We start from the raw sequence: 12317 nt of genomic DNA, 5'->3' as shown, positions 1-12317 counted from the left end.
AACAGGTTACTCAAATGACTCATCAAATGAAGAGGATAGGAAGTTAAAAGCCAGAGTTAGCAGGTTAGCTAGATGCCTGTACTTCAATTTGGCCTCTTTTCTCTCATCGAAATGGCAAAAAGTTGTCTCTGTTAGTCATTATGTGCTGAAAAAAGATAGAAAAGCTGTTTCCTTTACGATTTTGTTTGAAGTGGTAAGAGTTACACTAATGCTAACTCAGCTGTATTTATTAGCCTGTAGCTCAGTGGACTGGATGAGCATTGCAAGGATTTCAAGTGGTTGTATGATGTATTTGCATACTGCTTGCTGGCTATTTTAAACAAACACTGATGAATGAAATCATTAATGCTGCACTACAGAACACTGCACTGCACAGCAAACAATGTATTATTGTATTTAGGACGGAATGCCCTTTAAATATTAAAATGGCAACAGACTCTCTGTAGAGGCTTTAGCACAAATACAATACATTACATAGACCGTGAGTAAGTCACACAGAACACTTAATTTAAATAATTTTATTAAAGCACAAAAGGCTACAATCATGAAAAAATGTGAAATTTTGAATGAATAATTTTAGTAAACTACAGCATTAATCAGTACTGTACATCCATAAATATACTTAAACATACTGTACAACCATAAATAAGCACTGAAAATAAAGAGGCGTCCTTCTGAAAGGGTTAATAACGCCTACACACTCTTTATATATGACATCTACACACATCTACAAGCTCTCTTCAAAGCAGCCTCTAAATGACCTCTCTCCTCTTCTCGGCCTCTTTGGGATTTGTTGTCTTGAACTCAGAGATGCGTCGCTCCATCACTGGCCGGAAGTGCCGGATCAAACCCTACATGGCATACAGATGCATTAGAGTATGAGTTTATGATTTATGAGTAAACTTATTCCCTTTATCCTGTGGGTTCCAGCACTTCTTTAGGAAGACAGCTCTAGTTATAAGTGCATCCAAGTCCAACGCTGCTCCTAAAAATCTGTCCTCCTATAGAGTTTAGTTCCAATGAGTTCTATTGGTGTTTGTGATCAAGAACTGATCATCCAACATCAGGATCTGACCTCACTAATGCTCTTGTGGCTGAATGCAATCGAATCCTCACAGCAGTTCCAACATCTAGTGTAAAAGGGGGGACAAACTGTTAATAGTAATTAATTAAATTGATTTCAGAAGAAATGTTGGATGAGCAGGTCCTAGTTTATCTATGCCTAGACTAAAAAATTATAATGGTGATTTACTATTGGAACTGCAACTTAGTCTTAAAAAGACTGTGCAAAAGTCAGAGACCACCCTTATTTTATTTAATTTCCAGTCAAAACAACATTAATTGCAGGTTATTCATTTTTAGGAGATATTTATGAGGAGATTAGACATAATACACTTGGATAACAAAGCAGAAAGTCGAAGGAAAATAAGTGAAGAACTTTCTAAAACTGTAGTCTTATATGTGGAGAAAACTCTAACTTCAGCCAGGCAAGACCTGGTAGACCATCAAAACTGTCACCATCAGAAAAACAGTACTTCAGTATTCAACAGTTTTCAAGGGATGTGAAAGGACATGTAGCTGCCTAGAAACTGTTATCGAGACAAGGAGCATCAGACAAAAAAGAAGTTTGCAAATAAAACAAAGAAGCTGCTGGTGTTCTCAGAACAATGGAGTGACCACCCCAGAGTCCAGACCTCAGCATCACTAAATGTGTTTTTGGAATTACTTGGATCATCATAAGCAATAAGTGCAACCAACTTTTAAGACTGAACTTTGGAAGTGTGGAAAACACCTCTCTGCAGATTTCTGTGAAAAACTGAAAGCAAGTCTCCCAAAAAAATGAAGGCTGTGATAAAGGTAATGTGTGGACACTAAATGGTGAAAAACTTGATGTTATATTTAGTACTTGAGGCTTCTGTGTAATTTTCTTTTAAAATTGAAAGAAGTGTCATTACTGTATCAGGAATGAGGTGTGTGTGCAAATCACCCTGTAAAACCTGAAATAATAATTTAGTCAGAGGCATCGGGTCAGATCTTAGAATCATCAGATTCATCAGCTTGGGGAAGGTATCTGAAGCACAACCGACATTACAAAATGTTCTAATGCAATTACATCTTTCCACCAGAGAGGTCTCCAAATCCCCAAATATTACATAGTGTAGCTTTAAAAATGGTTTCTTTTTTTTCCTGACATTGAAAAATAAATAACAAGCACTTGATGGACTGATAATTAATTAAATGAAAGGTGGTCTCTGACTTTTGCACAGTACTGAATGTTGGCACCAAACCCTGCAGAAGCAGAAATAGAGGCTGCTGAAGAACTCTGTCTGGAACATAGGATCTACAGACCCAAGTCACTTCCTCTGTACACCTGTTAGGCAGGTAAAGATTACTCACTTGAACAGGCCAGGCAGCTCCATCACCCAGCGCACAGATGGTGTGACCCTCTATCTGTTTGCTAAGCTCCCAGATCATGTCTATCTCAGAGGAGCGAGCGTCTCCTTTCACAAAGCGCCACATCATCGAGTTCATCCAGTCCACCCCTGCAGGGCAGAGAGAAACAGGTACCATTTAAGGCATAAGCACTTGTCCCTCCACAGCACACATAATACACTCAGACGGTCCCCATGCAATGCTCTCTTCATGGCTTTTCTTGTATTATGTAATGGATTCTTGTGAGCTCTAGGACAGTGTTTTTCAACCTGTTGGTACTGCTAGGGGGCTGTTGGACACCAGTTGCTGCTGTTTTTTTTTAATCACAAATATTTATTACAATATTACAAACATTTTACCAAACATAATTATAAATTTGACATATCGTTGCTGTGACAATTATTTGCAAAAATAAACCTTTAGTTTGAGCTTCAGGTCGAGCTTGTTGATTGATCCGGTAAAAATGCATGACTGAAGTAAGTGATATAGCTAGCTAGTTATGTTTATATTTTCAGTGCAAGTCAATGTAAAATGTTTCTCTTTTTGATCACATGGAATTCATCCATTATGGATAAAAGACTTAAAACAGAACATTTTTAGATTTCTTTATTACATTGTGTGACTATGCAGTAAAGTGAAATTTGATAGACTACATTGATGTGTGTTGCTAACGGAAGCTTTTGTGGTTGGCTGTGTAGACCATGAGTTGCAAAAGTCTGGGAACCCTGCTTTAGGACTATTGAATGTTGGAAGACAATTAAACAGATCACTTCCCTTATCTGGGTTGAGTCAGTTTACTGACATTATGGCACAAGTTGATGCAAAAAAATTTCTATAAATAATCTTGACACATAATGCTGCTGTCTGGGTTATAAACAGCACTGTGATTTACTGACACCATTTTACTTCATCAGAAGCCAATGTTGGAAGAATCTTTTCAAATTTACTTAAACAAAAGTCTTTCTGCATTTTAACTTGTGCAGGCTTGGTGATACCAGAACAGCAAAGTTCAGCAGAAAGTCACAGAAGGTAAAGACAAGAACAGAAATCATGCAACAATTTTCAAAGCACATGTTGCACTTCCTCACCCTCTCTGCAGGGGGTGCACTGGCCACAGCTCTCATGTTTGTAAAACTCCACCAGTCGAGCAATAGCTCTGATTACATCAGTCTGAAGCAGAAACAAAATAGACTGAGAATGCATGCAGAGCTCCTGAAAATGAATTAAGTCAAATTTGAAAACAATGCAAACCAATAAACTCACTGATTTGTCCATGACGATGACTGCAGCAGTGCCCAGAGCGGTCTCAGCCCTGACAAGGTCATCAAAGTCCATCATCACATCATCACAGACAGAGCGAGGGATGATGGGAGTGGATGAGCCACCAGGAATCACACCCAGCAGGTTATCCCAGCCACCCCTCACACCACCTGAACCAAGCACAGGCAAGAAACCGCTAAGAATCAATGTCTGATACATTATTCACAGACAAATTGAAAAATATATTTTCTTTGGTCCAGTATATTATAACCAGTAATTACAAAGGCTAACATAGTGCCCTGTTTTTGCCCACACACCATCCATGTATAGCCACTAATGGTAGGCATTTCCATTTTGTTCTAAAATTTGTACATAAAAGATTCAGCCTCCTCACTGAAATGAATAGCATAGTGGGTAACACCACCTCCTCATATATGGAAGTGCTAATGTTTAACTCTCCATCAAGACAGGCTTGCACTGCTATATCAGTAAATCCATGGGCAAAACTCCTGCTGTTACATTGGTTTCTCTGGAAATGGGCATCTGCCAAATAAAAAGATATTCACAACATTTGTCATGTCTGTCCACATTCAGAGTCTTATGCTCACCGTTCTTCATATATGGATTATTCTGTACACTTGTTTTAAAATGCAAAATTAATTGTTTGGATACAACAAGTGTTAGTTATCAGATATTGTATTGTTAGAAATTTCAAATTAGTGCATCCCTCACTCCTACCATCTACCAACAAGGGCAGTCTGGTCACTGGCCATTAAAGTTTGGTCAGGGATGCTTTAGAACGTCTGAGAAATCTCTGCTTTGTCTGAGGGAAGTCTCAGATGTCTGACCTGCGTGTCTCTCGAGGAGCTCTCTCAAAGAGATGGACATCTCCTCCTCCACTGAGCATGGTGTGTTTACATGCCCAGAGATATTGAACAGCTTCGTTCCTGAGTTTCTCTCACGGCCAAAACTGGCAAACCATGCGCCTCCTCGACGACATATGGCTGGCGCTACAGCAACCGTCTCAACGTTAGCAACTGTTGTTGGACACCCAAACACACCTTGAAAGAGAAAAGAGCAGAAAGTTTGACTTTTTATAACAAATAAATACCTTGCATTACTAGTTGGGCTGCATATTGCCTGACCAATGTAAGAAAAGTGTTTGTGTTGTTCGTGTTGATTAGCCAAAAGTTTGGCTCTTTGGTTTTGCACTGGAGCTATGAAGCTAATGTAGCTAACAGGCAATTAAGCTTATGTACACCCATAAAGCATTGTGCAAACGACATGCCTAAATCATCACACAATTGCCTCAAACTGTGCAGTTAAGCAATCTAAAATCAAGACTGGATGCATTTGGGTAAGAGGAAAATAGTGTGAAGTAGCCTTATTGCAAAGCTATTTCTTTAATAGAAAATGCAAAAAAGAGCTTCAGAATCTAAAGTTTGAAATGATAATAAAGAGGAGGAAACAGCACCTATGTCAGCAGGGAATGGTGGCTTTAGACGTGGTTTGCCCTGCTTGCCTTCGATGGACTCAATGAGAGCCGTTTCCTCTCCACAGATGTACGCTCCTGCCCCCCGCATTACAAACACATCGAAGTCGTATCCAGAGCCACAAGCATTCTTCCCGATCAGCCCTGCAGCGTACGCTTCCTTAACTGCCACCTAAGAGAGGAAACATGAAGGTGAGGTCCATCCATCACGTGTCAGAATATAAATGGAATAAATGAAAAGAGGCTTTCTTTATTAACTTTATGAATAATCACATAAAAGAGCACAATAACACATTAGCAGCCTCCACTCACAGCGCTTTCTATACAGTTAATTTAATCTCCCAATTTCTAGAACACTCTGCTTTGTGCATCTGTACAGATGGTTCCTCTGTTTATACACAAGATACCAAGAGTACATGATGGAGTCCCTCAGGGCTATAATGATTTGCTGTGATGGACGCTACACCTGCAGGTTGGAGGACTCATTGTAAAACTCTCCTCGAATATAGATGTAGGCAGCGTGCGCTCCCATCGCTCTGCCCGCCACCACACAGCCCTCCACCAGCTTATGAGGGTCATGACGCATGATTTCTCGATCTTTACAGGTACCTGGCTCACCTTCATCTGCGTTTACCACCAGGTACTTAGGCCTGTAGTGAGGGAAAGAGAACAGGGGCGAAGGGAGAGAACATGATGTTATTGATGTTACAATAGGGCTATTACAGTATGACAGGTGTTACAAAAAGGCAGGTGTAAGCTTATCACAGGCCTTACACTGATGCAGGTGTTACAGTAGGTCCAGTGTTACAGTAAGATAGGTGTCAGGCTGTCGCAGGTGTTACAATAAGACAGGTGTTCCAGTAAGGCAGGTATTAAGCTATCCCATGTGTTACAATAAGCCAGTAAGACGTGTGTTACAGTAGCATAGGGGTTACAGTAATACAGTTGTAAAGCAATCACAGGTGTGTAAGCCAAGTATAATAGTAGGACAGAGGTTGTAGTAAGGCAGGTGTAAGACTGTCACAGATGTTACAGTAAGGCTGGTGTTATAGTAAGGCAGTTGTAAGGCTATTGCAGGTGTTCCAGTAAGACAGGTGTTACAATAAAACAGGTGCTTCAGTAAGACAGGTGTAAGGCCATCACCGGTGTTACAGTAAGGCAGGTATACAGCTATCACAGGTGTTGCAGTAAGGCAGTTGTAAGGCAATGACAGGTCTTACAGTAAGGCAGGTGTAAGGCTTGACAGATGTTACAGTGAAACAGGTGTAATGCCATAACAGGTGTTACAGTAAGACAGATGCAAGGTTATCACAGGCGTTAAAGCAAGACAGGTGCTATAGTAAGGCAGAGGTTACAGTAAAGCAGGTGTTACAACAAGACAGGTGTACATGTTTTTCAGTAAGAGGTCGACCTGCCGTCACTTGGTTTGTTCATGAAGCTCCACTTCATCCCGGTGGGGAAGCCAGCTCCCCCTCTCCCCCTCAGCCCTGAAACTTTCACTTCATTTAAGATCCACTCAGGTCCCTTTAGCAAGATTTCTTTGGTCTTATACCAGTCTCCTCTCTTCAGCGCCCCCTTCAGTCTGCAAGAGGAATACTCAGTATTAACAGTCTGCTTTTAAGGAGCACTTTAAGTAAACCAGGTGTGACAAACGCAGTGACTGACTGTATTTCTCTGAATGCATCAATGTACATACCTCCAGTCATGGCGACCATACAGGTTAGTGAAAATTCTGTCTTGGTCACTCAGGGGTCCAAATGTAATTTTCTTTGGTTTTTCCTGGTAACACACACATACAGACACAGTCAGTGAAGGTAAGGGAACCAACTAAACGTATCTGCATTTTATTTATTTAATCTCAAAAGTGTTTGCCAAATGTTTGAGGTTAGTTCTGTCTCTGCCAGCTGGAAATGTCTGGATGTGTGAAAATGGTCAGTGGAAATGGTCAGTGGAAGCAAGGTGCCACCTGTTGCTTGGCAGCAGTGGTCAGGCCTCGTCCTGCAGGTGTGGAGTTGTACAGAATCACCCCTGCAGACCGCCCCCCTGTCCAGGTGAATGACCGTCCCAGCGACAGCATCACTGTGAAACCAGTACAGGGTAAATAACAAACAATGGCCTAAACCTTTAAACATCTTCTGACCCAAAGCCTTTGAATCACAGTTGAAGGTGTATTAGCTTCTAACTGGTTGTACACAGTAACAGTGCATAGATCACATTCACTCATGGAGGCCTCTGCAAAAAATGCATCCTCTAAGATTTCTTTGGTCTTGTAATAAAAATGACAGAATAATAAAAATGTTATAGAAATACATTTTGAGCCTTTGATGAATTCCTTCACAAAAACATTACTTGCTGCTTCCAGCCTCCAAAAATGATTTAATATGAAGAGAGTTACATTACGTGGCCTTCGGCTAGATTTGATACTGACCACATGAAGCATATCAATCTAACAGTCAATCAATCATTCACTCAAACAACAGTGGTCACTTTAGGGACCTCAGCCGGCAGTATTTATGCTGCTAGCACTGAAATAAAAGAGCAACAGACATTTTAACTTCAGTCCAGTGGGTTTAATACAAACTGTATGGAGATGGACTGTTAAACTCATGAATTCTTGAACTGATCTGAAACACCAAAGAAAAGTCATTTAGTCATTTATCATTAGTAATGCTTTTATCTAAGACATCCAGTTTCAGATGACTGCCTACCACCAGCACTTAAAACAGTTACTGTGTCCTTTTTCACATAATATCACATAATTTGTGTTTGCATTAATAACATATGTAAACAGATTGCTTTAAAATTTAGATTTTTATTGCTTTTCAAATAATAAGTTAACAGAATGATTACTGTTCTGTTAACTATTCCATATTCAATAAACACCTTTATGGTGTTTTAAGAATTTTAAGGCAGCCAGGTTACTTTTCTAAGTTAAAGCATCAAATATTTTTGGACAGCTAAAATATTACTCTACTTCCTCATAATGAGGCCAAATCAAAGGGTTGTACATGAAATCTGTTCCTGTAGAGGTTATTATCAGACTCTACCTAAATCATTTCCTCATGGGATTCAGGGGATTTAGGTCTTATTTGAGCCTGGATTTGGGTTCTAAGTGTCAAATGCCCCCAAAAGAAGAGCAGCTTCCCTCTTTTTATTCGCTTCCATAATGAGGAGGTGAAAGTCAAGAAGAAGGTCAATTGGCCCTCCTCATAGTCAGAGTGCATCTCTGATGTGAGCAGAAATATGAAGAGACGTATCGAGTGCTGCTTAGTGCTGCTTAGGAAAATCCCTCTAATCCCTATTTAGCTCCCTGGTTGAGGAAAAAAAAAATGATGGTGGCATAAAATATGAGGTAATGTTACTCACTTGGCAGACGTATTCAACCTTGATCACTTCTTCTACCTGATCCAGAAAGTCAGAAACATCCGGCTACGGCTGAGCATTCCAGACAGCCGGAAACCAGTGCCTGGACCAGCAGTGTGGCATGAGTTGGATAGGTAGGGCTCAGCTGTGACGTGGCATTAATACAGCAGCAGGTGTACAGCCACCTGGGTCATTAACATTCAGACAGTCCGAGCACACAGGACACAGACAGACTGTATAACTGGGAATATGTTACATATATCGGTATTAAAACAAAGTCACAAATCACAAGAAGGAAGATTTGAAGGGTCTGTGTCCTGGAAAACCATTTTCCTCATTTTTTGAAATGAAAAATTCAGTCTACATCCCATTCAGGCTAGGAGTGTTATAGACTACTTTCTGAATGAGGCATAATACAGGACAGCCAGTCAGAACAGAGCTCATTAACATATATCAGTCTTAAAGGCCCAGCATCAAAAACAGTCCCTTAACCCTTGACTGGTGTTCATGTTTTTGTTACTCAGTGGGTCTGGTGGACCACCACAATATTGTTTTACATCAATACAGCCATAATAATTTATGTAAAAATACCAGATGTTTAAAATATCACAACTGATCAGCGTAGGGTTCTCCTTTAGCAGCTGTAGCCAGTCAGCAACCTGTCCATGTTGTCCACCTTCACACACACATATACAAACACATACACATACAGACACAAACGCACACTAACAGCAGGCCATGTAGGAGAACAGAATGAAGGGACCCAGCACCTCCACACTTTTATTCCCTGTGGGTTCACCCCAACACCACATGTGTAATATAAGTGGGTGTACAGTGTGGTCATTGAAAATATGTTATTTTATATTCTTCACAGGAAATGAGCAAAGGCCAAGGAATCTGAAGTTAAAATAATAATAAAATACATCATTTTTTCTTTTGGCAAACAGGCCCTTTGAATAAAAAAGCTTCAGAAAGCTGCAAGGGCAGGGAAAACACATGAGCGCATCCCACATCTTGAAGTGATATGGCCATTTTTTCTTATTTGATTGTTTTTCTCTGAGGTATATTTGTTCCCCCAAAACAAAAAGGTAATTCATTCATAGATGACGATTTTTCGACCTCTCCAGTCTGAAACACTCCTTATAACCTTAATGTGAATGGGCGGGTCTGAACTGCTGTAGACCGATTAGGTGCATATATGTAAATGAGTTGGTTTTCGCGACATCACAAAAATGTCAAAATCAAAACAGGCTGCTTTTGCAGTTAAGATTAATATGTGGATTATATGGACTGAGGAGTGAGTGGTATGTTTTGAAACTTTAACAGTGTTTTCATACTACTACTACTAGAAATAATGTTTCTGTTTCAGAAATATCACTAAAAACAATATTATCCCCAAATTCATAGAACATCATCTACTGTCACTAAACGTAGGATTCGACTTTTAACAAAATAAACAAAATTCCTGAATGATTGTGCTTTGTAATGCAGGAGTTTATTATACTAATCCATATAAAATTTACTACACTGAGTCCAAATGTTCAGATTACTGGACACTAAAGTTTATCTCAAAATTTGTGTATGTACAAATCAACATCTACCATTTCCTTTTTTGCCTTTCAAAAGACAAACGTTTTAGAAGAACATTATTACAAAAACATTCAGAAACAGTGTTTCACTTGGTTTTGCAGGTGGTGAGCGTCTAACATGCCAGCTGCCATATTTGTTTTTGTTTATGACAAGATAAAAAAAAGAAAATGCTCTATTAATTGATCAACCAACAGAAAGACTGAGTTCTGTAGAAACACATAAAAGTTAGTGTGGTGATGTTCCTGCTTCTATAGAGTCTACTATACTAGACGCTTGAAATGAGGGGGCTTTATACACCAATCGGCCACTTCATTAAGTTCAGCTCCTTCTTTCTACTGTGTCCATTTTATCAGCTCCACTTACTATATAGGTGCACTTTGTAGTTCTACAATTACAGACTGTAGTCCATCTGTTTCTCTGCATACTTTGTTAGCCCCCTTTACCCTGTTCTTCAATGGTCAGAGCCCCAACAGGACCCCCACAGAGCAGGTATTATTTGGGTGTTGGAACATTCTCAGCACTGCAGTGATACTGATGGGGTGGTGGTGTGTTAGTATGTGTTGCGCCAGAGCGAGTGAATCAGGCAGTGGATCAGTTGGGTTACAGTGTGTAATTGTAGAACTACAAAGTGCACCTGTATGGTAAGTGGAGCTGACAAAATGGACACAAGAAGGCATAATTAATGAAATGGCCAGTTGGTGTATATTATATATATGTCCTATCTGTCCTATATATACGCATATTATGTATGTATGTATATATATATATATATATATATATATATACCATACACACACACACATTTATATATATATATATATACATACACACATATATACACACACACACATATATACACTGTTGGGTGCCTCCAAAGACCATGACCTGCTCATGCTCAAAGTGGTCACATTCAAAAACCTCCAAATCTGACTTATTGTCTTCTGTTTCAGCGATAGAGTAAAAGCTTCATCCTAAACAATCCCTCTAAAGTGCCATGCAGCTCCTTCAGATTTATGAAAATGTAAAATGCTCAAAGTAAAGAGCAGAAACAGAATGTAAAAGCACCTTTACTTCAGGAACTTTTTCAGATTTGAATAACATATTATTTAGACTGACTGTGTCAGCTGTGGTCTAAAACAAACATGCACAAGGACTCAGAAAACTGATTCTGACTGACATATTTTTTCTTTATTTACTCATCTTTACAACAGGAGAAATAAACGCCAGGCAAAAATAATCATTTACTATCAGTGAAAAAAATTCCTGTTAACACAGGAAACGTCCCTGATGCAGAGGCCCTCCAGCCCCAGACCTTCACCCTATCCAGAGTGCGCACACACACACGCAAATATTAACACCCCTATCTGTGTTAAAATCTATGAGACAGAAACATTAATGTTGACTGTAAGAATATTGACCTGTAATTTATTGCATAGTTCACATACTGGACCAAATCAACTTTTAATATCTGTAATCAACAATCAGTAAAGGATTAAAGTAAATGAAAACTCAAGGCTGCTGTGGAACTGTACAAGGGGTGTTAATATTTTATTTTATTTTTTTCACAAACACATAATGATCCCTCCATATACTTGCATAATCATTTGCATAATCATTTTAGTGCATTGCTCATTATTTCCTGAGAATAGTTGCCAAAAAAAACACAAGGCAGCTTGACCCTTTATAAAGCAAAGATTAAATCATTTCTATCTTTAGATAGAAGTTCTACATCTATGCGGCAGAAACACTTCAGGACGATTTACAATAAAAGCGCAGGAGTCAAGGAAGCACAGATCTATTATATATCCTGGAATGTGTAATGAATTAAAAGATTCATCAGTAAGTTCTCACTTTAGTGCAAATAAAGCTGAGGAGGAACAGTACAGTATCTACACAAACTATCTGTCCTAGATAAACTCTGACACGGTGTCACTTCTAGCAGACTGAGCTTTATTCAATCTATTGCCACTTATCCGTGTTAGACTTGTTTCTAACCACTTTTACTTAAAGTCACAGTGAAATCTATAAATTACTGTCGTTTTGAAATATTCTAAAATAGATCTGAAGTGTAGGAAAACATCAAAAATGGTTTTAAAGCTTTTGAGAAAAGCTGTTTTTTTTTCTTTTTGCTTTTTTTTGTTTGTTTTTGGTTGATGTGTTAACTCAAACCAAAGCCACT

At 39.1% G+C, this 12317-nt stretch overlaps 1 protein-coding gene across 1 annotated transcript; it reads right to left on the bottom strand.

The window, feature by feature from the left end:
* Nucleotides 1–752: 752 nt before the first annotated feature.
* LOC118814521 (NADH dehydrogenase [ubiquinone] flavoprotein 1, mitochondrial-like) lies at nt 753–7262 on the bottom strand. The gene is made up of 10 exons (XM_036580158.1): nt 7152–7262; nt 6882–6964; nt 6597–6767; nt 5652–5835; nt 5168–5357; nt 4542–4754; nt 3697–3863; nt 3522–3603; nt 2398–2543; nt 753–851 (listed from the first exon to the last, which is right to left on the bottom strand). Exons 1-10 carry the CDS (start codon nt 7260–7262, stop codon nt 753–755), a joined length of 1446 nt encoding a protein of 481 aa, XP_036436051.1.
* Nucleotides 7263–12317: the final 5055 nt, after the last annotated feature.

This window comes from Colossoma macropomum, unplaced genomic scaffold (assembly GCF_904425465.1).
Source record: "Colossoma macropomum unplaced genomic scaffold, Colossoma_macropomum, whole genome shotgun sequence".
NCBI classification, from domain to species: domain Eukaryota; kingdom Metazoa; phylum Chordata; class Actinopteri; order Characiformes; family Serrasalmidae; genus Colossoma; species Colossoma macropomum.
Note: the sequence above shows the minus strand (reverse complement) of the source record. Positions and strands in the feature narration are given on the sequence as shown.

Coding starts and splice junctions, on each gene's coding strand:
- LOC118814521 (XM_036580158.1), bottom strand. CDS start 7,262: ATGCTGTCGCTGGGACGGTCATTCACCTGGACAGGGGGGCGGTCTGCA. Junction 5,358..5,651: donor ATGAGTCCTCCAACCTGCAG/GTGTAGCGTCCA, acceptor TTCCTCTCTTAG/GTGGCAGTTAAGGAAGCGTA. Junction 852..2,397: donor GAGCTGCCTGGCCTGTTCAA/GTGAGTAATCTT, acceptor TATGCCATGTAG/GGTTTGATCCGGCACTTCCG.